Source organism: Odontesthes bonariensis, chromosome 3 (genome assembly GCF_027942865.1).
Source record: "Odontesthes bonariensis isolate fOdoBon6 chromosome 3, fOdoBon6.hap1, whole genome shotgun sequence".
Classification (NCBI taxonomy): domain Eukaryota; kingdom Metazoa; phylum Chordata; class Actinopteri; order Atheriniformes; family Atherinopsidae; genus Odontesthes; species Odontesthes bonariensis.
Genome location: NC_134508.1, coordinates 32,572,540 through 32,597,617, shown reverse-complemented (window position 1 = coordinate 32,597,617; position 25,078 = coordinate 32,572,540). Strand labels below are relative to the sequence as shown.

The window sequence follows — 25,078 nt, the reverse complement described above, 5'->3', positions numbered from 1 at the left end:
TTTCATTTTCTTTGTAGGCCTCTCCATGGCCGGACGTAACCTGGTTGAAAGATGGAGTACCAGTGTCTAAAAAAGTAACCATCAGCAACGCTGAGGGTATGTCCCAGCTTCTGATTCCTTCAGCTGAGCGCTCAGATACTGGAATTTATACCATCATTGTCAAGAACATTGTTGGCCAAGAAACATTCAGCATTGAGATTAGAGTCACAGGTACGTATGACTGTTTTAATACGTGACTGCCACTTCATGTACTGTAGGTTAAAAAAGAAGAGGGGAAAAAAATAACCTGTGTTTGAATTCCAGATGAGCCGAAGCCGCCAGGTCCAGTGGAGATGGATGAAAACGTGCCTGGTACGGTCACCATTTCATGGACCCCGTCTCCAGATGAAAAGCGTGACGACCGGCTACACTACATGGTGACTAAGCGTGATTCAATCAAAAGAAGCTGGCACCCTATCGCGGATCGAATCTTCAACAATAAATTTACAGCCTGCAACATAATGCCGGGCCGAGAATACCAGTTCAGAGTCTATGCAAAGAATGACATGGGCTCCTCCGAACCCTCCGAATCACCAAGGTGGCTGATTTCCACCAAAAAAGGTACTTAGAAATGCTCATGACTTCCAGGTGTGTCTAAGAGTGCAAGAGGAAACGCTCGCATTTTTCATTATAACGTAGCCTTAAGCAAATGGAGTAGAGAAACTTAATAGTTCTTCAAACAAATAAGCACTAAGGCTACTAAACTAATTTAAAATGGCTTGTGTCCTTATCAATATTTTCAATTCATCTCCAAAAAAAAAAAAAACTGCTTTAGCGGATTTAACTGAAAAATATGGTATTTAATTACATACTGTACCGGTGTTTAAAATTACTTGTATATTAATTTCCAAGTCATATTTTTGTGTAATGTGCATGAATTACCTGCTGAGCAAAGAATGAACAGCCCCCCTTGCTATGTCTTGCACATTTTATTTACATTGTTCAGAGGATGTGTAGTTTTATGTACTTTTAAGGAAGAAAGCTCTTTACAGCTGACAGAAACTCATCAGTCAGGCACAATTGGCTTTTCACTGTTCTTTTCTTTTGAAAAATTACAGGATAGCTATTTCCTATGTCATGTTGGAAGCTGAGCTACACATTAAGTCTGATACATCCACACAGGACATGTTCCACTTGTAAGCAGCAACAACAGAAAAATGTGAATGCGGCAGGGTTCTTGATTTTCTTTTTTTTTTTTACTTGGTATGGTAAAAATAACTTGTTTTTTTCTTCAAGATAATTTTCCTTTTTTTGCTAGATTAACTGCAGGATTAAAAGAACAACAGAATTTTATCTGGATACTTTCCCAAGTAACCGTTTTACAAATGAGCAAATGAAAAATGGCCTTCCTTTCCTTCTCATTGTGGCCATAAGAAGTTTTTTTTTTTTTCCTCAACTTTTTTGCCAGAAAGTAGCCACCAGAGGGGGTTGGTGGCTTGGATTATGACCAGTTTCTAATCTTTATGTGGCCGACTAATTTGAAGAGTAACAGGCCACCTTGACTGAAGTTTCTGCGGTGATTAGCTTCGTCAGTATTTCTGTTTAAACAATACAAGAGGATCAGTTTTATGAATAAATGGTGTGTGTGTACCACGGAGTGAAAGGGAAAACTCAGATCTAAGCCTCTACTTTGCAAGAATACTGCAATACATTTAAAGATAAAAGATATTATGGTAATTATACATACGTTCCTTGTGTTTATGGCTTTCTTATTTAGAAGATGTTTTTGCCGCTCATGGCTGGATTAAAAAAAAACAACAAAAAAAACCACAATAGACCAGAGAAAATATATTAATAATGATAAAAAAAATATAAAGAAAATCACCAGAAAATATTATATAAAATGGTCGAATAAACAAACAAATACATAAAGAAAAACATGGGGGGGGGGGGGGGGGGCAATCGCAAACTTTATTGTAACCACTGAGACAAAAATCTGAAGAATCACTTATCCCTCTAATGTCCACATTCAGCTCTGACGTGAGGAAATCATCTTGATAATCTGTTGGTTGATATGTTGAGTTTAGATTTGATCTAATTTATATCATAGCTTCAAAGGTATCTTAAATCTTCCAGTTAAATATATCTAAACTTAATTTTATGGTTTATCTGTGGGAAGTTGATACCTCAGAATATGAGTATTGTCTTGCTTTGTGGTATGAATGAGACAACATAGAACACCATGTAATATTCATGCACTGCTTTTTCTTTTTGCTTTCTTACAGAGAAATTCACTGTGAATATGCCAGTGTCAAAGGTCTGTGATCTAAAGTGTCCTCCCAAATTCCTAGTCCCACTGAAAATGCACACCGCTCCTCAAGGTTATGAATGCTACATGAGTTGTGCTATAAAAGGTGATCCCACACCTCATGTGACATGGCTCCGCAACAACATCAGCCTGAACACCAACACTAACTACTTCATCTCCAACACCTGTGGAGTCTGTTCTCTGCTCATATTGAGGGTTGGCCCTAAAGACACCGGGGAGTACAAGGTTGTTGCAGAAAGCTCTTTGGGAAGAGCAGAGTGTTCCACTAAACTCACAGTCAGAGGTAAGACTTTAACAGAATGGACCTCAATTTTACCAGATTTTCCACAAGCATTCATATTATACAGTGATGATTTGAAAAAAAATTCTAATAACTGTCTTTATCTTTCTTTCCAGACTAAATTAACCTGCAGAAAACGGTAGCATAAGCCAGTTTGTTGTCGCTATTGATACTTACTTTGCAGCAGGTTCTTTTATACAGGAGAATGGCCATGTTAGAGCCTGAATGGCATGTAGAAATAGAATACTGTTAAGAGGGCAAGGAAGAAGAAGGAGGAAGTTGGTGCTTTAGTGGTTGTTGAGGTTTTCTGTAAGAAGTTTTGTAAGTTTGAGGGTTTTTATTTGAGAAAAGGAACATCATGTTTATTAATTAGTGTAATAAAAAGCAAAGAAGCAAAAACATGAAGAGCGATAACGATTCAGGAAAGGTGAAGGCCGAAAACAAGAATAAACAGATGGAAATCGCTGATGAAGAGCTAAGGAGTGATGCTTGTGCGTGGAGACAACATGACCACTCGAGATCAGTCATTGTTACCCATTATTGCTTTAAAGTTTTTCATGTAAAGCTATTGAAATGTTCCGCTTGTGTTTATATACAGATTATATAAAATGTAGATGCTAATTGTTTGGTCACAATTATTACTTCTAGTACCTCTGCCAAGATGGTTTTGTTTCCGCTGCCTTTTGTCTGTCTGTTCTTTTGTAAGCAGGATAACACTAGAATGGACAATTGCAAAGAAACATATAGATCAAGAGTTGGATACATGATTCTCTTTCTTGCCATAATTCAATCACATCAGCAGGTTGTAAGCAGACATGCCAGACTCCCCAGGCTGTGAGGGGGGCCCCCTAGGACTGACAAGCTTTACCCCCTCCCACTTAAGCATCCAATAGGCTCTTTGCAATGTTATCCCTGTAGGAAAATGCCCTAAAGGGGCCCCACTTGGGATGAAGAGCAAAGTACCAGAACCATTTCAGAATTTGACAGTTTGTTCTACAAGCATTACTGGGAGTTGATAATTGATGTTGCAACCTTGTTGTTGAAATACTCACATGTGTGTGCATGCATGGTGCTTTTTGTCACTTCTGATTACATGATATCGATATTTCATCAGAATCGCCTTATTGAATCCTGGCTCTCTCTGAAGAACCTTCTAGAACCTTCTGACTTGAAATTTATACGATACTGATGATTGTTACAGTTTGTCATGCGTACGCAAATGTGTGCAGGTTTGGTGTAAATAAATATTCAGAACAGCAATTTGAAGTGATTTCTTTTAAGCTGATCTGTACTGAAAAGTACAAGAATTGATGAAAAAAATATACAGATATGAGTCCTAGGTGAAGTCTTTACATAGCCAACAAGTATCAAAATTCATGTGCCTTGTTGAATTTCACAAAAGTTTATATGAATAATTTATGCCCAGTCTTCTTGTATTACGGTTCTGAGCCCGTTTTTTTTAGGTCAGCCATCATTCCATGTTTAGTGTCACCAAGGAAGAAATGGTCAACACTTGCGCCCTGACCAAAAGCATGATTGACAAGTGCACCCTGAACCGGACACTTCTCAGTATCAGGTTCAGTCTTAAAAGACATTAGAAATACCTGTGGTTCATTTGGTGTCTTATATTAAAGGCAGACTTAGTTTTCATCACAACTATCCAAAGCAATTTTCAAACTTTTTGTATAATCTTTCTAAATTTCATCTATGCTAAATTATTTTTTGCATTTAAAATCCAAAGCAAAAAAGATTTTTCATCTTTAGAAAACAACAAAGATTCAAAAACTAATAACTTAATTGACACTTACCTCTTGTTAAATGCTGGGACGAATTTCAAGCAGCCTACATGTGCAATTAAGCCGATACTAAAGCAGCTCAGGTGAGCGCTCAAATCAGCTGAAAGCATCCATCTGCAATCCTAAAACTGTAATTCCAGTTTTGAGGGTGGGATTAGAGAGCCTCACTGCAGCATTTCCTTGGGTGTCCCCTTTTCAAGAACCTAAAGAATTTTTGGGCTAGGGAGCATGTCAGTAAACCTATCCCCAAGTGCCGCAGTAAAAAAGCACTGGGTTAAGTTGCTCTGAGTGTCCTTGCAAGTCTTTATGGCCTCTTAAAACGAAGAGTCCACACTCAAGAATCAGCTGGAACCTGGCTGGCAACAGACAGCAGAGCACAGCAGTTCACTTGAAAAATAGTAAGTACATTTAAGAAGTACTGCGCAAGATTTGTACTTGATAGCATGGGTTTCGATTATCATTATTTTTACAACGTTAAATCTCTACGCGCCACATTTTTGACAGTACGCTGCATGTTTCTACAACTTAACAGTGTTTCATGGTTGTAAATCAGAATACATGTTAACCAACAATTCAGTATCTCCGAGAATGAAGTACCAATAAAATACAACTATATTAACATTGTTTGCATCTGTTTGGGTGAACTCTGAATCTTCAATCCGATTATAGAATACCCAAGTATAAAATTAGCTGTAGAGTAACACAGATGGTGTCACTAATGTCATGTTGTTGAAATTTTTTTTTGTAACAAACCAATTAAAAAAAGCCCTTCACATACACCAATTTATGTGCTCTAATTGATAAATACATTGTACACTTTCCTTCAGAGCGTCATGCCATGTTTGCAAAACTAGAAATTAATGTTCAGTATTTCATTGCATAAAAAAGTAAAAGTGCATGCTCAGTTATTAGTGGGAGCTCAGAAATTTAAGACAGACCTGGCATTCATAAATCAGCTCACTCCTAACACCCTTGGCAAAGCTATTTTCTCTCAGACAAATTTAGCTTGGCAGGAACTCACCACGTGAACAAAACTGTAAAACACGCAGGTACTTCATTGACTGACAGAAGTCTGCTTGATTTATCTTAATTAGATTGAACAGAAATATGTTAAGTAGCTATTAAGTATAATTAGGGACCAAAAAGTGTCAATCATTAGACTAATGAGATCGAAAAGTAAACAAAGACTGCTTACCTAACGAAAGAATCAAACTGTTTTTAATCACCTGAGAAGTTTTATTTACATATGATATTAATCCTTTTAGTATTCTACCCTCCAAGTTAATTAGATACTTTCATTTGCTAAAGTATCACATTTTTGTCTGAATATATTTCTCATTAAGACCACAGCGTGGTACTTTAATGCTATGCTCTTGAAACTAAAACGTATGTTTTAGTTTCAAGAGATTATGTGAATGAACATTATTAAATTGCAATACAATAAGTAGCTAATTCTTTTTGCTATTTGCTGTATAGTGTTTGAATATTTTAATTTGTAATCAAGAATGATGGATGATTTGCCTGTAGCAGAAATTCTGAATAAATAATGGAGATAATATTTGGTCACGAAATACCTGTTGATTCCTAAAAGTGACCATCCTGGTACTGCAGGTTTTAGGTCATATTTCACACGATAAAAAGCTGACTGCAGATGTAACTCTGGTCATATCAGTTTTTGTCATGAGGTCTTCTGGTCTTTACAGCTTAGAGTTCTTTGAGGAAGTAAGTACAATTTTCAAATAAACAACACTACTGGAGTATTAGCGTGTGTAAGGTTATAAGTCTCGCTTTTTCTAAAGTTATATTATTAAATCAGAGTGGTTCTGAAACTATCAATTATTATTATTATTTTTGTCATCAGTAGTCAAATAAATATCTTCATAATCTACTTCCACAAAAGTGTATACAGATCAAATGATAAACTCATAGATTGATATGGGATAATTCTTTTATAAGACCAACTTCTCAAAGAAACAACAACACAAAGTTCACATTTTTTGTCCATTTTTTGTAATCGGTGTGAGAAAAATATCTCCCACTACATCTTTAATGTCTCTCTATGGATTCACATTTCCTGAAAATGTTTCCCGTCTGCCTTAAACAGTTTCCACAACAATAGCTGACACCCAGTGTAGATCCACACCTTCTGAAACACAGAAATGACTTGTAAGACCGGGAGGAATTTTCTTGGTCACCTCTTGGAAAACCTTCATCACAACACTCTGATCGAATGATCTGTTTAGACTGATAAGTAGGGATGGGAATTGATGAGATTTTTACGATTCCAATTCCATTTTCAATTCTGCTTAACGATTCGGTTCTTTATCGGTTCCCTTATCGATTCTCATTTGGAGAAAAAGGACATCAAACCGGTCGATAAGCATCAACTTTGTTTAGTTTAGAAGTAACACGAGTCATGACCTTACAAACCCTTACAAACGTCTATCATGGCCTGGGTAATTTAACTCTTCCCTGCTCTGGTGAAAGGAGAAGCTGGAGGTAGACGTGAACTGGGGGTAGTACCACCAGCCTCTGGCTCTGAGCCAGTCAGGCTCTGTCTCTCATGATTTCATCTAAATGTAATGCCTGAGAAGGCATTCATTTAACCTTAACCGTTACTAATAGCAGGTTTTACAATGAGGCAAATGGTGCTAACATGATAGGCAGTGTTTGTTAGTTAGTTAGTTACCTGCAGTGTTAGCCGAGGACATGCTAATCCAGAAATCAAAGTGAAGACAAATTGAAAGTGTATACAAGTGTGTATACAATGTTTTACTTAAATATTAAGAGTTTTTAAAGCATTGCAATATTTTTGCAACAGGCAAACTGGTGTCAAGATGGTTAAAATTCCCAAAGCAAAGGATGAGCAGCCAACTGCTCCCGGGCAGGGTAAGTCACCACACACACATTATATGTGTATCTATATAGCCAATAAATCTATGTTACAGACAAGTTTCAATAAATGAGCAAAACTAAGTTGAATAAATTAAACTGCATCAGAGCTATTTTGTTTATTGATATTGACATATTTGTTTATTCCCAAATTCTTCCTGATTTGTATAACAACATGCATTTCATTGAATGACAGTGAAAATCAAAAAGCGCTCCAGGGTTCCTGGAGTTATGATCACTCAATATGTGGAGGAATTACCTGATGGCATGACCACCCCTGATTTCACTCGGAAACCCATCTCTGTCACATTACAAGAAGGTAATGTAATCTCTTTTCTAATCATAATTCAATTTAGTATGATACTGACATCCTGTAAAATAAATAAGCTTTATATTTTTGTTGCCATTTCTGCAGGAAAACAGGTCATCTTCAGAGCAATAGTAACTGGTAACCCAACACCAGATGTGACCTGGGTGAGAAATGATGGTGAAATAAATGAAGAGAGGTACAAAGTGGTATTCGAGTCAAGTTCTGGCGAACACCAACTTCAGGTTCAAATCAGAGACAATCTAATAATAACTGAATATAAAATAAAATCTACATCGGACTGACCAATACATTGTGGTTTAGAGATGACTTAAAAAAACTGTTTTGATTGATAAGATACCTGATGTATCTTCGGATCAAGCTGACACCTACAAGTGTTTTGCCAGAAATGAGTATGGAAAAGCAGTAGTAACTGCAACTCTGAATGTCATTGAAGGTGAGATAATTACATTTATTCCACCAGACATTAACTCAAAAATTATTAAAAGCCTACTTCAAATGTAACTTCACTCTATTTTCTCCTGGTAGTTGGCTATAAAAAGAGCAAAGCCATGCAACAATCAAGAACAGGTACAAATTCTACATTTATTTTAGAAAAATGAACTGATAATCGTTTAATAGTCTGAGGTAACCATGGCGCTGCTTGTGTTTTAGCTGTCCGGGAGTTATCTGAAGATTTCAAAATGAAATTAAAAAGCACGTAAGTTTACCAAAGAAGAAGCTCATGATTATGCATTTTCTTTACAATTTCTGTTTTGACATCCATCCGTCTATCCAGAAATCTTCTATTATCCATTTAATCATTGTATCCATTTTATTTTGTTTATACATGATTTACTAGCCATGTTGGATAATATTTGTTTCCTTTTTGGAGGGCGGATCTTGAGCCAAAAGAAGAGACAAAGCTTGAAATCGATGAAAAATTTTGGGAACTCCTGTTGAGTGCAGACAAGAAAGAATACGAGAACATCTGTGCGCAATATGCAATTACTGATTTCCGTTGGATGTTGAAAAAACTTAATGAGAAGAAGATGGAGAGGGAGGAGGCACAAGAGAAGGTTTGTTTCATCTTTATGTGACTCTGTAAAGCTGATATCACACAGAAAAAAATATACACATTATGTACAATATCAGTATTTTGTCCCTGTTTCCATTTAAAACAGGTTGTTGAAAAACTCAGTAACCTAAGGCCTATTGAACTGAAAGCTAATGGTGGTGCAGAGTTCGAACTTGAGATGGCACTCAAGGACCCTACAAGCAAAATCTTTATATTCAAGGTGAGATGTTTTACCTTGAAACTTGATTTAGTCTCTGAATTAATTGCATGAAAGCAATGAATGTGATGTATTCTTGTAACCTTCATATCGACTTTAATGGCTACCTATGTTTAAACAGGATGGAGTAATGATTCCTTTTGAGGCCGACACAGAGGTAAAACATGGATTGAAGCAAGTGGGAAGGAAGTTTATGTTTTGCATAAATGGTGTTAATCCAGAGGATGCAGGACTGTACCAAGTGGAAGTTGATGGAGTTAAGATCTTTTCAACTGAATTAAAAAGTAAGATGATACATGGCACTACTTAACTTGTACACAATGCCATTCAGTTGACAAGTTGTAAGACTAGTCCTGTATGACTTTCTCAGTGAAGGGAAACATTATTATTGCATGTTTAATCGTAATTTCATGCTTTTCCAGTTCCTGTTGCAGACTTCTTGGTTAAGATTCAGGACGTGACAGCAGAGGAAAGAGAAGATGCTGTGTTTCAGTGTTTGCTCTCACATCCAATGACAAAGATCAGCTGGAATGGGAAGAATGCCCCACTGGAGCAAGGAGACAAATATGATATTACTGTATCAGAGGACATGCTGATTCACACTTTGGTGGTGAAGGACTGCAAGCCACTTGACAAAGGAATTTATGCAGCTACAGCTGGACTTAAATCCTGCAACGCCTGGCTTATAGTAGAAGGTAAAGCTTTACCACTTTAAATAGTATTTACACAATTTAAAACAAGTTTATTATCGGTAATAATCCATTATTGTCTTGTGCAAACACAAGACAATTTTTCTGTACTCCAACTCCAGCTCTTTTTAAAATGGAATTATTTGGATGTAAGTGTAAATTATATACATTGACACAAAAATCACTGAATTTGGTCAGACACTGAGTGAGAAAAATATACAGTTTTTATTTGGAAAGAACAGGCTCAAATTAGTATCAGCACCTGGCACATTAAGAAAGAGACCTTTTTGTTCAAGTTTCACTTCTTTATTTATCAGTTGCATCATCCCTTTCAGTGCCTGTGTAATCTTTAAACATTAAATAATTGAAATATTTAGATGAGGCATTTGAATTTGATGCCCATCACTATTTATTTGAGCCAGTATATACAGAGGAAAGAGAAGAAGTCAGAACACCACGCAACCATGGAAGGATGACCCTTAGACTAAGTTTTTTTCACTCACTTGACTTGCAACAGATTTGTTTTGCTTTTTAAAATGCATTCATCCACAGGAAACAATCCTGTATTTCTATTTGAACCCTTTGTAGTTTAACTTCAGCATGTCAGATTCACTGAAAGGTAGTCTGAACATTTGCAAAGAGTATCACAACATTTCACTGCCACAGATCAGAAAAGTGCAAACACAAGACAATTTTTCTGTACTCCAACTCCAGCTCTATTTATTCCAAACCTCATTTACACTCTACCATTCCTTCAACAACTACCTCCTACAAGATTTCTCTGCATGACTTGTCCTTGATTTAGACTTCAGTAGAAACCCTTTCCATAAAATAATCAGACCTTCGTAATAAATATACAATACAACAAATAGAGGCATTTCTACATTTGCATCGATTATTGCTTCTTGGCTGTCAGTGAAATTGTTCTACTCTAATATGGGCTTGTTTGCAAGTATTTTTCTGGCCTCTTAATCTTTTAAAGACAAGTGATAATATGGTCCAAATACATGATTACTAGAATTTCACTTTAAAAATTCAAAAAGTCTATAGACCAGTTAACATTTTCCTGCCACTGTCTTCTTTATTAGTTGACAAAGATCCAAATTCAAAAGGAAAAAAGAAAGCCCGCAAGACAACTCGAGCAGGTGGTGGTGGAGATGACCTTCTGAAGATTGCCCAGGAGCAACAGGCTAAGTTACAAAAAGAAAGAGATGAGCTGATTGCAAAGGCAAAAGCCAGAGCGGAGGAGGAGGCGGCAGCAGCGGCGGCGGCGGCAGCAGCAGCAGCTGCTGCTGCTGCTGAAGATAGTGGAAAAGTAGACCCAGCAGCCAAAACCAAAGCCAAAGCCAAACCAAAGAAAAAGGCTAAAGTTAAGGTAGACTCAAAAGGTGAAGGGGCAGGAGATGCAGATAAAACAGAGTCTTCAGCTGTAGATGAGCAAGGGGAGGAGGAAGATGAAGAAGATATGGAAGAAGATGATATAGATACGGAGGTCAAAGAAGTGTCTCAACCAGGAGAATCTGCACCAGCAACAGAAGAAAAGGCTGATGCTGAAGAAGATGAGCCCACTCAAGAGAAAAGGAAGAGAGAGAGGGCAGGCCCACTTGTCCCTGATACTGTTATTGGTAAGATGCATCAGAACACTGAGATTTCACTCTGAATAATGTTGTACACACTGAATATTCACAAGGTTGTATTTCCTTAAGACCCCGGGGTTTACTTCACCGGCGGGCTCTCAGACGTTACTGCGATTATTGGTACTGATGCAGAGCTGGTCTGCAAGCTTAGCAGTGAGGACTGTGATGCAGTTTGGTACAAAGATGGACAAGAGGTGAAAAACATGACTTTAGAAATACAGTTTCACCTGTTACTCTCTGAGGTTTATTTACATTTGGCTGCATGCATTTCAGATAACAGCCACAGATGACGTCTGTATCATCAAAGATGGGTTTAATCGCAAACTCATAATCAAAAACTGCAAAGAAGATGATACTGGAAAGTACAGATGTGAAGCTGACGGGCGTAAAACCGAAGGCGTTTTAAATGTTGAAGGTAATGTAATAAGATTTGATTCGAGGTTGCCAACTCAAGCAAAGAAAAAGTTCAGCCAAGTTAAAAAAGTGACAGAAAATATTCTCATTATCTCAGTTTGAAAGTATTGTTTTTAGAATTATTTTATAATTTACTCCCCTACTAGATCCCCCAAGAATCAACCTTGAAGACCTTGACGAGTTCAAGAAACCCATTAGGATCAAAACTGGAAAAGATGCAGCATTCAAGCTTTCATTTGTTGGCCGTGAACCCATGAAAATCCAGTGGTACAATGACGGTGAAGAGCTGGTGGAGGATACAAATATCAAGATTGAGAAGTCGTCCACACACACCCGTCTGCTTTTAACCAAGTGCCAACGTAGAATAAGTGGAGAAATCAAGATTAAGATTAAAAATGAATGTGGAACAATTGAGGCCATCACAGAACTTGTTATACTAGGTAAGGTTTGTCCAAAGCATTTTCAAGGCTGCACGTGTTAATCTAAACAAGTCAGTGTATTAAATTAAATGATTTAAAAAAAAGAGGATAATCACAGTCTTTTGTTTTTTTGTTTTTTTTTTGCTTTTACCACAGATAAACCAACAGTACCCCTTGGACCTGCAGACATCATTGAAAGTTCAGCCTCTTGCATCGAGTTCAAGTGGAGGCCTCCCAAAAACAATGGAGGTTCACCTATCACCGACTACATACTGGAGCGTCAGCAAATTGGACGCAACAGCTGGAAGAAGCTGGGTAAGATTGGCCCAGAGCCTAAATATCGGGACATTGATGTGGATCATGGCAGAAAATACTGCTACCACATCAGGGCTGAAACTGATCAAGGTGTCAGTGACATGATGGAGACTGACGACATCCAGGCAGGGACAAAGGGTGAGTCCTCTTAGAGGTCCGAAATACAGCATTGAGAAAGACTTTATATGCGACAGTATTTTATATGTGGTGTCTCTTTTAGCGTACCCTGGAGCTCCATCTACACCAAAAATTGTCAGCGCTTTCAAAGACTGTATCAATCTCGCTTGGACTCCACCTGCTAATACTGGAGGAACAAATATTCTGGGATACAACGTGGAAAAACGCAAGAAAGGCAGTAATCTGTGGGGCATGATCAACCCGCCTGATGAGCCCATTAAAGGTTTGGCCATTCTAATCTTGCCATATTTAACAAATATGTTTAATGTTTGAACACAGGAGACATTGCCAAGTGACGTGTTATCATGCCAACAGGAAAACAGTATGCAGTGAAGGATGTTGTTGAAGGTATTGAGTATGAATTCAGAGTTTCAGCTATAAACATGTCTGGTGCCGGAGAGCCAAGTACACCTTCCGAATTTGTGATTGCAAGAGATCCGAAAAGTGAGTATTAAGTTGATAAAGTTGTATTATTAATATTCGATGTTCATACCTTGATGTATAACTGCCATATTGTTCACGTTCTTAGAACCTCCTGGTAAAGTTATTGACCTGAAGGTGACAGACTCTACATATACCAATTTGTCACTGGGCTGGACTAAACCTATAGAGGAGGAAGGGGTCCAAGATGAGGCCAAAGGTTACTTTGTGGAGCTTAGACCAGCAGAAAGTCCTGAATGGGGTCGTTGTAACTCCAATCCCATCATTATGAACTCCTTTACTATTGTGGGTTTGAAGTCTATGGCCATGTACTGGGTCAGAGTTGTAGCCACAAATGAGGGTGGAAATGGTGAACCTCAAGAGTTAGACAACTACATCATTGCAATGCCTCCTCCAGGTGAGTCTTTGGAAGTTATGCACTTCTTCATTTCATAACTCCTTTCTGATTATGCCTGACTAGAACTATTCTTTTATCATCACAGTGAGACCTCAATTCACCGACAAAAAAATGAAGACCTTTGTGGTAGTGAAAGCTGGGAACTCTACCCGTATCAACATCAACTTTAAGGTTCAGTACCGCACTAATACTAAAACATTTGAGCATTAACAACATTCAACTGAGGTGTCAAATATAACGTCTTATATAAATAAGGTTGGGTAATCTTTGCATAGACGATACTTTTAAAAAGATGACAGTGTCTGTTGCATAAATGTGTAAAACAGTTGATTACATTAATGACCTTTTTTTCTTTTTTTTTTTAAATAAAATCGCTGAGATAAATACCTGCTAGAACCTGCCAGAAATTACATATTATAATTTATAATTGTTGTTATATATACATGTTAATCCAAACCTAACTAAAATCATCAACTATGAATAACACTTAAAGTTATGATAATGTGAAAATATATTTTGGATTGGTTGCATACAAACTCCACTTTCAATCCTCAGGAAAATACAACTACAAACAAACTGCTTGTCACACACAATAGAAAACCCTCTTTGATGGTATTTTTTTAAGCTTGAATGATTCATGGTTTATAAGTCAATGTTAATAAAAATAAATAAATAAAAAGAATTTACCTGCAAGGTCGGGTACTAGGACTGAAAATGAATGAAAAAGCAGCCAACGTTCAGTGAAAAACTTAACCTTATCCAGGAGAACTACTGCTCAAGAGAAATTTAAAAGATCACAAGAAAATATAAAGAAACGAGGGCTGGCTCAACACTTGAAAGGTAGTTTACATGCCTGAAAGTTTAGACAACATAACTTACAATTATAAGGTTTCATTACTAACCTGAGGAAAGGCTGCTGTCATTAATGGTCAGTCTCAACAGTTGTCTCCTCCTTTCAGCATGTGTTGCACGCTGCAGTGTTTGAATGTTTAAGAGAAATACAGTCACGGTTTATCATTTGACTTTGGGCAAGCCGCTAATGGCCAACTGTTAACTTTGCATGCGTTTGGTTTACATGCAGGGTTGAGTGCTCCAATGCTTATTCTGTTACTTATAACATCTTATTCAGGGAACAAGCGGGAAAACCTTTCAACCAGCATCTCCGGCACTGGATCCGAACTAAAGCACTAAAATCTGTTTTCTAATTTGGTTAAATACTGATTGTGCCACGTTAGCACTTATTCTCACAGCCAACCTTATGCATAAAGATCAGACAATTTTGTGTTGCTTGACAAAATAACTCATAAACCTACATCTTAACTTTGTATGTCCACTGTTGACAGGCCTCTCCAGTCCCAGATATAAAATGGCTAAAGGATGGCTTGCCTGTGAGCAAACCTGTAACAGTGAGCAACACAGACACATCATCACAGTTAATAATCCCCTCATCAGAGCGCCATGACACCGGGGTCTACACTATAATTGTCAAGAACCTTGTTGGTCAGGAGACCTCCAGTGCTGAGATAAGAGTCACAGGTACAATGATCAAATGGAAAAGTTGAGATTTTCAGTTGACTCCTCAAGTTAAAGTGAAGTCTTTTACCATATGCTCAGTTTTTTTGAGGGGGGGGGGGGGTTTGATGATGTAAAATGTTCAACTCGCTTTGTTTTGAATTTTAAAGACAGTCAACTGTCAGATCCTTGAGCATTTGTAGCAATTTCAGTAATCCAGGTATGCTTCAAGGTCAAGTAGAAATCTGTAAGCACTCCCCATGTAGTCAACATTCATGTAAACAACACACTGATAAAGTTTTTCCTACCTGTCTGTAGATGACCCGAAGCCTCCAGGCCCAGTGGAACTGGACGAGAATGTGCCAGGAACAGTGACAGTCTCATGGACTCCATCTCCAGACGAGAAGAAAGATGACAGGCTGCACTACATGGTCACCAAGCGGGATTCGGTTAAACGCACTTGGCACACGGTGGCTGACCATCTCTTCAATAACAAGTACACTGCCGCAAACATCATGCCAGGAAGGCAGTATAAGTTTCGGATCTACGCCAAGAATGACATGGGTATGTCTGAAGCCACTGAGTCACCAACCTGGGAAGTGAACAAGAAGAAAGGCAAGTTTCAGAAACAGTGATTCAAATTAACACGTGTAGCCCCAGAGCAGTTTAAGAAGGTATCAGCCGAGACCTAAATTAATATGTATAGTGGTGCTTGATGTCAGAGAATTAGAGGACCAATTAAACAAACTGGACAGAACGTTATACTTATTTATCTATTAAGGAGAATTATACCATCTTACATATATGCGTCAGTTGCACAATTATGAGAACCTTAGCCTTCATTACATTACTCTTATATGCAGCAATTACTAAAAATGTAACTACTAATTAGATCCATCAAGTTCGTTCCCCTGTAAAGAGAAACTTCAACTTCAACTGTCAGAGCTGTGACCTGCCGTCTTGCTCCATAACATACTTAGTCTTGAGATTAAGTTTACACACAGATTTCCTGATGTTTACCTTAAAATTTCTCCAGTTTTATTCCCAGACTTTGTCGTGAAGGAATGCACTATTTTCCTTCTTCCATACACAGAAACTCCTCATTTAAACAGAGAAGTTCTGTTTGGGTCTTGTTTGTCCAGTGTCACATGTTCCAATAAACCAGACAGTGTTCCGTTTTTTTAGGATGACCAGTGACATTACCATCAGAAAATACCTTTAGTTGCTTAGCAATCCCCACAGCTTTATAAATGACTTCGCAGACTGTTCTAGGTTTTGCTTTTAGACTTCTATTTGCTAGCTTCCCACTTCTGAGGCAGGTATTAATGACCTAAAATCTCCCTTGTTTTGACACAAGTTTTACATGATTTGGGTGAGTTGTGTTCAAACTCTTTAGAGAAGATTTTGTAACCTTTCCACCCTGAAGAGTGTCGACAACTCTTTAAACCTTGAGGATTGTTTTTTATTTGTTTGATTGTTTTGTTAAAATGAAACTATAAAAACATTTGGAGTCATGTCTATTTGCTCAAATATATATTAAAAAAAAATTGACAGGTACAAAAAAAACTTTAAAGCATCCCGTTACATGAGCCCAGAGCTATAAACAATTAGCCGATTCAAATATCAAAGAAAATTTAGTCACCAGTTATCCTGGCTATCAATAGTTATCAGAGATCATTTCAGTATATATATTAATACTCTTTTTTTCTGTTAAATCCCTGCTCAAGTCTCTAAATTATTGTCTAGATCGTCTCTGTGACAGTCGAGGATACAAGTGCAAGACAAAGGTTTATTAACCATAACATTGATTCCCATGACTGAAAATAAAGGCTTTCTGTGTGATTACCAGAAGATATGTAATGTACTCATGCATTAGCATGAGGACATTTTAGTTTAAATGTATATTGAATAATAAGGTCAATGTATTTTAAAAGAGATTTTATTGGGAGACTAACTGGAAAAAAAAAAAGAAGGGGGGTAGTTTAAACATGTCATTTAAGTCTCTAGCACAATGAGTTATCACCTAGTTTATGCCAGTAAACAGCCAGAACAAACATATTCATGACAGAGAAATTTCACTGCTAATCAACATTTGGCATAGGTATGAATACATCCTGGCTTAACTGTAACTTTAGGTTGTGAGCCATTGGTCTGACTAAATGAGCAAATTATGATTCAAACAATTCATTTCAGACTCTGGGGAGCTGTAATGGCCAAAAAAAGCCATAGGCTATAGGAATAAGTAATGGCTCAGTGAGCCTCGAAACTATGAGTTTTTACATGTGTAACTAGATAGGTTAATTTATTGCTGCAAATTAGCTTTATGTTTGTCTTTCAGTATATTCATTTAAATCAATTTAAAATTCTACTGCATATCCTGAATTGACTGAAAGTTCTTTAACAGAGCAGTAAACTGAATTTAGCCTTTAAAAGGATATCCATCCTTATGTCTGACAACCCTTCTTCTTGTATTCTTTCAGAGAAGTTTTCTTTGAAGCTTCCCGACTCCAAGAGCTACAGTTTTGAGACGCCTCCTACATTCTCTGTTCCGTTAAAAATGCACAAAAGTCCAGAGAGCTACGAATGCTACATGAGTTGTGCTGTGACAGGAAACCCTAGACCTCATGTTACCTGGTACAGAAATAACGTCAGCCTCAACACCAACACTAATTACTTCATCACCAACACATGTGGGGTCTGCTCCATGTTGATACTCAAGGTTGGGCCCAAGGACAGTGGGGATTACACTGTTGTTGCAGAAAGCCCTATGGGAAGAGTGGAGTGCTCAACCAAACTTGTTGTTAAAGGTAAATGTAAAAAATAAAAATCAGTTTTGTACATATATTCTGTTAGTGTAAAAATGAGTTTTAACATTTCTCTTGTCTTATTCCCTCAGATTAGCATGATGCAGTGGACCTGAATCCACAAGGTGTCAGTTCCATTTAAATAAATGGGGAAGCATTTGCCACTTAGAAACTTGTTGTCATCTGTGTTTATTTATTTTGTGTGTGAATTATTGTGTTTGAACAAAGTGGGATGGAAAAATCAATTATGAAAAATAAAAATAAAAGAAAATGCTGCTGATAGTTTAAAAAAAGTTTGAAAGCATTTGTAAGGATGGGATCAAATTCAAGGACGCTTTTACCGTTACTAGGGAATTTTCACTTTTAATAATATGCAAACCCCCAAAAGCATTTATTCATTGAACAACTGAAGTTCTATGAAGCAACTGCTTTGGACATTTTCTGACTATAATAAAGCTTTTAGCTGCTTTTTTCTTCAGTTATTGAGCAGGATAGAGCTGACTGCTCTCTATGCCATGTTCAAATCTACACCAAACACCTCTATAAGCATATACTTTGACACTGCAGTGTTTTTATTTATATCAGCATTAGAATAACAATGTTTATGCAAATAAAGTAATTTGCAAAATAATATTACTTAATATACTGTATATATTATACAACTAAGTGTTTGTAAATTCCATATAAGATGGTCATAATCAAATTATTGAATGAATTTAAATGCTGGCCTAATGTTATTAGAAAACATTTTAACTCAACTTTATAATGGAGGATTATTATTGTTTTTAATTTTAATTATGATCATTGTTGTGATTATTCAAATTATCATCATTATTGTTGTCATTACTATACAAAAATCGTTGAGAAGCGAAAAGAAATTGCGATAAACATCTCTTTACAACCATTTTTTTTATATAAAAGGGATAGTTCGCCTCTTGACATGAAGCTGTATGACATCCCACATTAGCAACATCATTTATGAACATTTTCTTACCCCCTGCTGCGTCCTGTGAGCCGAGTTCCAGCCTCATTTTGGCGTTGACGAAGGTAGTCTGGCTAGCTGGCTGGGGCCACAACAATAAAGCATTTTGCTTCTCAAAGCAATTTAACCAACAGAAATAAGATGCAGATGTTGGCGCGTTCAGCCTACCTCCACATGTTTTACAGTCATTAAGTCCGCCGTGGGCAATACTGAAGTCACTAATGCATACAGTGCACCTCGCCATGGTGTCATCATTCTTCACCTTCACTACACATGGATATACTTTAGTATGTTCTGCTGTAAAATGAATCTTATATTTTCGTTTTTTACTCGAGGATTCACCCTCTGCCATTTGGCAGGATGCACAGTTTTGAGGGGTAACTTAGGTGATTGTCAGAGAGTAAATCGAAGCCCTCCCACACCGAACGTTATTGGCTTATTTTGCTGACTAAACCAATCAGCGCGCCCTCTGACAAGCAGTCGCCTTGAGCGCTGGTTGAAAAGAGCATCGCTTTGGACAGATACGCACAGGTTTCACACCTCTCCCCACACCCCTCTCTCTCTCGTGCCTGCGCAGTCCAAACGCGCATGGTGCACGAGTTATTGTGTTGCTTGCACGCTCTCACTCGCATTGAAAAAAAAAAAATCCGGGATATTTTATCCGACTCGCGGGTATCCGTGATTAACTATCAATATCAGGGAGACTCCCGGAACTTCCGGGAGACTTGGGATGTCTGCATTAAGGTCTTGAATAAGGCCAAGTAGTAGCATATAAATACAGAACAGAAAGGAGTCAAAGATCGAGTCCTGTGGTATGCCAGAAGTCAGCTAAGCCATTGAGGAGGTAAAGTTTTTCAGAGTGACAGAAAAAAAGTTCCATTAGAGACACGTCAGCATATAAAACTAATGGCGCTTTTCCACTAGCTCGGCACGGCTCGCCACGGTTCGGTTTGGTTGTGTTTCCATAACAAACGAGTATACTTCGTGCCTCCTCGACATGGGCGGGGTCATCGTAACACGGCTGCACGTGTTGCTGCGCGTGTTGCTGCTCACCCTGTGGCTTTTTGTCGCACTGAAGGCAAGAGAAGAGAGCCAGAGAAGACTCCTGGCCGCCAGACAAAACAGTATTGAAAAGTACCGGAGAGTTTTGTTACGAGCTTCAAAAAGACAACGTTTGGAGGTAAGCTAACGGTTGCTAACGCTAGCTTTTATTATCCGCGTTATGACGCTTCCAGTGACGACACTCATCGCCCAATCAGTGGAAGGCAGTTGGCTGACGTCACGTTTTAGTACCGCTTCGGCCCGCTTGGAACCAGGGCTGAGGTGATACGGAAAATCGTCCCGGTTGCAGGTACGGCGTGCTAGTGGAAACACGCGATAGCGCGCCGAGCCGAGCAGAGCCGAGCCGAAGCGAGCTAGTGGAAAAGCGCCATTAGACTTGTGTCCTTAATTCCAACCCCGGACCCTAAATGAATCAAGAGGTTGTTGTGATCTATAGTGTCCAATGCGTTACATAAAACTAAAATAACAAAAAAAATAAATAAATAAAAATAAAAATAAAAAATCACACTGTCTGTTCTATCTGCGCTTATGTTAGGTCATTGATCCCCTTACAAGTCATGTCTCTGTACAACAAAGTGCTCTAAAAACATTTAAAACCATTGTTATCGTTCATTGAATTATATAAACTATGCAGAGATGACTTTCTTTTTTTGGAGACCAAATTAGGTTTCTTCAGCTATGGGTGAACAACAGCATATTTAAGACTGTCTGGAAGAAAAAAAAATAAAAAATAGAGGCCAGATCGATCCTCTGGAAACAATAAATATCTTAACAAAACTGTACCACACCATCCCAAAATAACAATGGTAACATGACCCTAAATCTTTGCTCCAAGGCAACAATACACTGAAAACACCTCCTGTATTTCTTGGTGTATTAGAATACTATTAAATCCCCTATAAATCTATAAAAACATATTAAATAAACAAATATATAAATCAAAGCTCTTCCAGAACTTTAGTACATGCATCAAGACCCAAAGCTTTTATTCCAATATATACCCTTTAGCTTCTTATCCAGTGATGTCACAAAATTTCCTACATTTATATCTAGACATACAAGGTGGTCTGTTCGCTAGAGTCATATTCAGGTCACCACAGCGGTAATGCGAGTCATTCATTGTGCCTTTGCTTTGTAAATCCATGAGCACTGCTCCTGCTTTGCCAACTGCCACATGGCTTCAAATGTCTCTTCTAATGTGAACATGTGTTTGCATGCTTTCACATCAGAGTGAAGGTCGGGCATGGAAAGTCATAAACGATGACATTTCATGTGCATGACCACGTGCTACCTTTCAAGCAACTAGGCATCTTCCTGTGTGAGGCCCCAGAACACACTTTTACTATCAGTGGCCACACAGTATCCTGTTCTAATTGACCTAGCTCTTTAGCCAAAGTTTACTGTAACATGCTTTGACATTTAGAAGTCTGTGACCACATGCCAATCGTATTTAACAATTTCATGCAGCAAAATAACAAGAAAAAACTAATTTAAGTAAGGGTTTAATATGCTCTGCTTTTATTTCCCCTACTTAAACAAACAAAATCCCTCTGACTACTACCTCTGATAAAATTTCCAATGAAAGTTAAGCTAAAAATGAACGAAAAGCTAACAAAAGTATGGTGTTGCCCGAGTTCACACAGTTATTGTAGGTGTAATGTTGGCTTGTTTTGTCACAGAATTCAAAGCTTCTGTCTTCACTGACCTCTGACAAAATGTCGTTAGAAACATGGAGCTTCTCATACCATCTTCCCATGCCGGAGAGCACCCATAGTTCCTGTGCCATACAACAGTTTTTATTGCACGGCTTGAAATAGCCCCACACAATCATGCTCAAACTGAGTATCACTGTTATTACTCATTGCAAGGACACAATGAGTGGCTGGTGGTTAAAAGTGAAAACCCTGTTTCACGAGGGATTTGAAGGGAAATACACTCAAAGTTGGTTGGCTGCTTGCATAGAAGAAGACATAAAAACATACAATAAATGTAATCTCAACATGAGAGTCAATTTTTCCATCTCATGAACGTGTTTGATCCATTTCCAGTTATCTACTGGTGGGTTGGGCTGTAATCATTTGTTTGCAATAACGTTTTTGTTGTTGTCCCAGCTAGAGTCAATATCTGCAAAAGACATCAGTTACTTTCTGTGAACTCTTCCGGCTGGCCATCCAGATAAAGAGATGTACATGTTAATCTACCTTAAGTACAACTGCATGTAATACTTTCAGATACTATCTAATGATTTCAGATATTTCCATACTTACAGCTTTAAACAAACCTACTGGTATAAAATTGAAAGTAAATCTGTAAAGCAAGATATTCTATACATATTAGCTGAAAGTTGCTTAAAACGTGAAAATAAAAAAAAAACCTGACACTTCAGTTGCACCAAATCATGAAGCTGTAAAACAATTTTCATTGAATTTTTGTTAAGGATTTTTTGTTTCTTCTAAAATCAGGGCCTTGAACACTATGTTACAAATAGGCCTACTATGATGCATTCGCCTTGAAAGACCCAATTACCGGTGCTGGCCAGTAAATTAGAATATCATCAAAAAGTTGAATTATTCCAGTAATTGCATTCAAAAAGTGAAAATTGTACATTATATCCATGCATTGCACACTGACTGATGTATCTGAAATGTTTATTTCTTTTAATTTTGATATTTATAAGTGACAACTAATGAAAACTCCAAATTCGGTATCTCAAAAAATTAGAATATTACTTAAGGCCAATGAAATAAAAAGGATTTTTAGAAATGTTGGCCAACTGAAAAGTATGAACATGAAAAGTATGAGCATGTACAGCACTCAATACTTAGTCGGGGCTCCTTTTGCCTCAATTACTGCATTAATGCGGCGTGGCATGGAGTCGATCAGTCTGTGGCACTGCTCAGGTGTTATGAGAGCCCAGGTTGCTCTGATAGTCGCCTTCAGCTCCTCTGCATTGTTGGGTCTAGCGTATTGCATCTTCCTCTTCACAATACCCCATAGATTTTCTATGGGGTTAATGTCAGGCGAGTTTGCTGGCCAATCAAGGACAGGGATACCATGGTGGTTTTGGCACTGTGTGCAGGTGCCAAGTCCTGTTGGAAAGTGAAATCTGCATCTCCATAAAGTTGGTCAGCAGCAGGAAGCATGAAGTGCTCTAAAACTTCCTGGTAGACGGCTGCATTGACCTTGGACCTCAGAAAACAGAGTGGGCCAACACCGGCAGATGACATGGCACCCCACACCATCACTGACGATGGAAACTTTACACTGCACTTCATGCAACGTGGATTCTGTGCTTCTCCGCTCTTCTTCCAGACTCTGGGACCTTGATTTCCAAAGGAAATGCAAAATTTACTCTCATCAGAGAACATAACTTTGGACCACTCAGCAGAAGTCCAGTCCTTTTTGTCCTTAGCCCAGGCGAGACGCTTCTTACGCTGTCTGTTGTTCAAGAGTGGCTTGACATGAGCAATGCGACAGCTGAAACCTTTCATGTCTTTCATGCATCTCTTCGTGGTGATTCTTGAAGCGCTGACCCCAGCTGCAGTCCACTCTTTGTGAATCTCCCCCACATTCTTGAATGGGTTTTGTTTAACAATTCTCTCCAGGGTGCGGTTATCCCTATAGCTTGTACACTTTTTCTACCACATTTCTTCCATCCCTTCACTTGTCTATGAATGTGCTTGGACACAGAGCTCTGCGAACAGCCAGCCTCTTTAGCAATCACCTTTTGTGTCTTGCCCTCCTTGTGCAAGATGTCAATGGTCGTCTTTTGGACAACTGTCAAGTCAGAAGTCTTCCCCATGATTATGTAGCCTTCAGAACAAGACAGAGAGACCATTTAAAGGCCTTTGCAGGTGTTTTGAGTTAATCAGCTGATTAGTGGGGCACCAGGTGTCTTCTATATTGAACCTTTTCAAAATATTCTAATTTTCTGAGATACTGAATTTGGTGTTTTCATTAGCTGTCAGTTATAATAATCAAAACTAAAATTAATAAACACTTGAAATATATCAGTCTGTGTGGAAGGAAAGTATACAATATACAATTACTGAAATAATTAAACTATTTGATGATATTCTAATTTACTGGCCAGCTACAATAGCCAACTATTCTGCCTTCAGTACAGAAATGTATCTTTCATGGATGCCAGATTTTGGGCTGCAGACAAATGATGCTCAGAGAATCATATTCATGCTCAGTGGATTGAAAGGCCAAGTTAACAATCTTATGTTTGTTATCGAAGTTGTTGTTGTAGTCAGACCAAAGCCAGACTTTTAAAATGCATTTAAACAAGTTAATCCAACCAAAGTAAAGCTCTCAAAACTGGACTTAAACAGCCAGACAATGTGGTTGGGGACTGAGTCACTAAATTCAAATGGGCCAAGGTGTTTTCTGCATATGCTCCAAAATTTCATCTTTTTTTTTTTTTTAAAACTGTAAATTTTAGGTTTATATTAATACAGCTAAATTCTTTTTTAAAAAAAGCTGAGAGAAGCTTTTTTGGGAATCATCATTCAAGTATCTTGAATGTTGATCACATACATAAAAAGTCAGAAGAAGCAGAATGTCTTAAGCATTTTCCTCACAGTCCAAAGCATTGCAGCATCAGATATGATTCAGCCTAGAACTTGGTTTCCCTCTCATGCATCTACACTGGTACAAGGACAGTCACCCAAGTAAAGCTGTATCCAAAGCTCAACTCAACTGAATCAAGATTCTACATCTAAGTAAAAAGTAATTTGCCATAATAACTTAAAAAGGTCAGAATGCTGAAACTATAACAGAAGTAATTTAATATATGAAAAATGTTAACTCAAACGGTAAAATGTAGAACAGAAAAAACAAACAGAGCATCCAACATGTACAGATAGCATCAACAAAAATGTGGCTTAACTACATTTCTACGCATGAAAAGCAATTCATTCAAACATCTCTTTGGAAAGTTCATGCCATTGTCAACAGAAACAAAAAAAAGGATTTATGATTATCAAAGGCTGGGCATTGTAGTCATTTGGTTTCCCTCCTCTCCCTTACTTTTCAGAGGCTGTGATTTATGCCAAATACAAAAAAGCAATCCCCTTTCTTGGCAAGCGTGATGTGTGACAACGTGGTAGCTTGTCGTCGACTCACTGGCATTCCTGTAAGGATTTAATAGCGTGTAGACCAGTGAGGACAACACTCACATATCAGACTGGGGAGCAGCTCCACTGAAGAGGATCACAGGAGTGTGTGGTGAGTCCATCATTCATCACACATGCAGAACCCCTCTTTGCAGGTGTTAAGTATTGAGATATGGATGCAATGTTTAACAATCAATCCTGAGGCTGATTTGCATTGAACTTATAGTTCAA

General features: G+C 38.0%; 2 protein-coding genes across 5 annotated transcripts in view; both read left to right on the top strand.

Annotated features, from left to right (window-relative positions):
• Positions 1–3,848, top strand: part of igfn1.1 (immunoglobulin like and fibronectin type III domain containing 1, tandem duplicate 1) — a 29,364-nt gene extending 25,516 nt beyond the window's left edge. For all 4 annotated transcript variants that reach the window (XM_075461612.1, XM_075461611.1, XM_075461608.1 and 1 more), the window contains 4 exons: positions 18–210; positions 304–600; positions 2,265–2,591; positions 2,705–3,848. In XM_075461612.1, coding sequence (XP_075317727.1) covers positions 18–210; positions 304–600; positions 2,265–2,591; positions 2,705–2,709 — 822 coding nt within the window. In that variant the 3' untranslated portion in view covers positions 2,710–3,848. The remainder of the gene's footprint in view (positions 1–17; positions 211–303; positions 601–2,264; positions 2,592–2,704) is intronic.
• An 849-nt stretch (positions 3,849–4,697) lies between these two features.
• igfn1.3 (immunoglobulin like and fibronectin type III domain containing 1, tandem duplicate 3) lies at positions 4,698–17,780 on the top strand. The gene is made up of 24 exons (XM_075460666.1): positions 4,698–4,782; positions 7,206–7,273; positions 7,473–7,595; positions 7,692–7,828; positions 7,941–8,040; positions 8,133–8,174; positions 8,259–8,304; positions 8,479–8,662; positions 8,768–8,881; positions 9,000–9,162; positions 9,301–9,573; positions 10,656–11,192; positions 11,274–11,398; positions 11,478–11,619; positions 11,765–12,058; positions 12,194–12,490; positions 12,573–12,752; positions 12,845–12,973; positions 13,059–13,367; positions 13,453–13,538; positions 14,711–14,903; positions 15,198–15,494; positions 17,360–17,686; positions 17,776–17,780. The coding sequence occupies exons 2-24, from the start codon at positions 7,222–7,224 to the stop codon at positions 17,778–17,780; spliced, it is 4,155 nt and encodes a 1,384-aa protein (XP_075316781.1). The 5' UTR covers positions 4,698–4,782; positions 7,206–7,221.
• The last annotated feature ends 7,298 nt before the right edge of the window (positions 17,781–25,078 follow it).

Coding starts and splice junctions, on each gene's coding strand:
- igfn1.3 (XM_075460666.1), top strand. CDS start 7,222: ATGGTTAAAATTCCCAAAGCAAAGGATGAGCAGCCAACTGCTCCCGGG. Junction 9,574..10,655: donor CGCCTGGCTTATAGTAGAAG/GTAAAGCTTTAC, acceptor CTTCTTTATTAG/TTGACAAAGATCCAAATTCA. Junction 12,059..12,193: donor CACAGAACTTGTTATACTAG/GTAAGGTTTGTC, acceptor CTTTTACCACAG/ATAAACCAACAGTACCCCTT.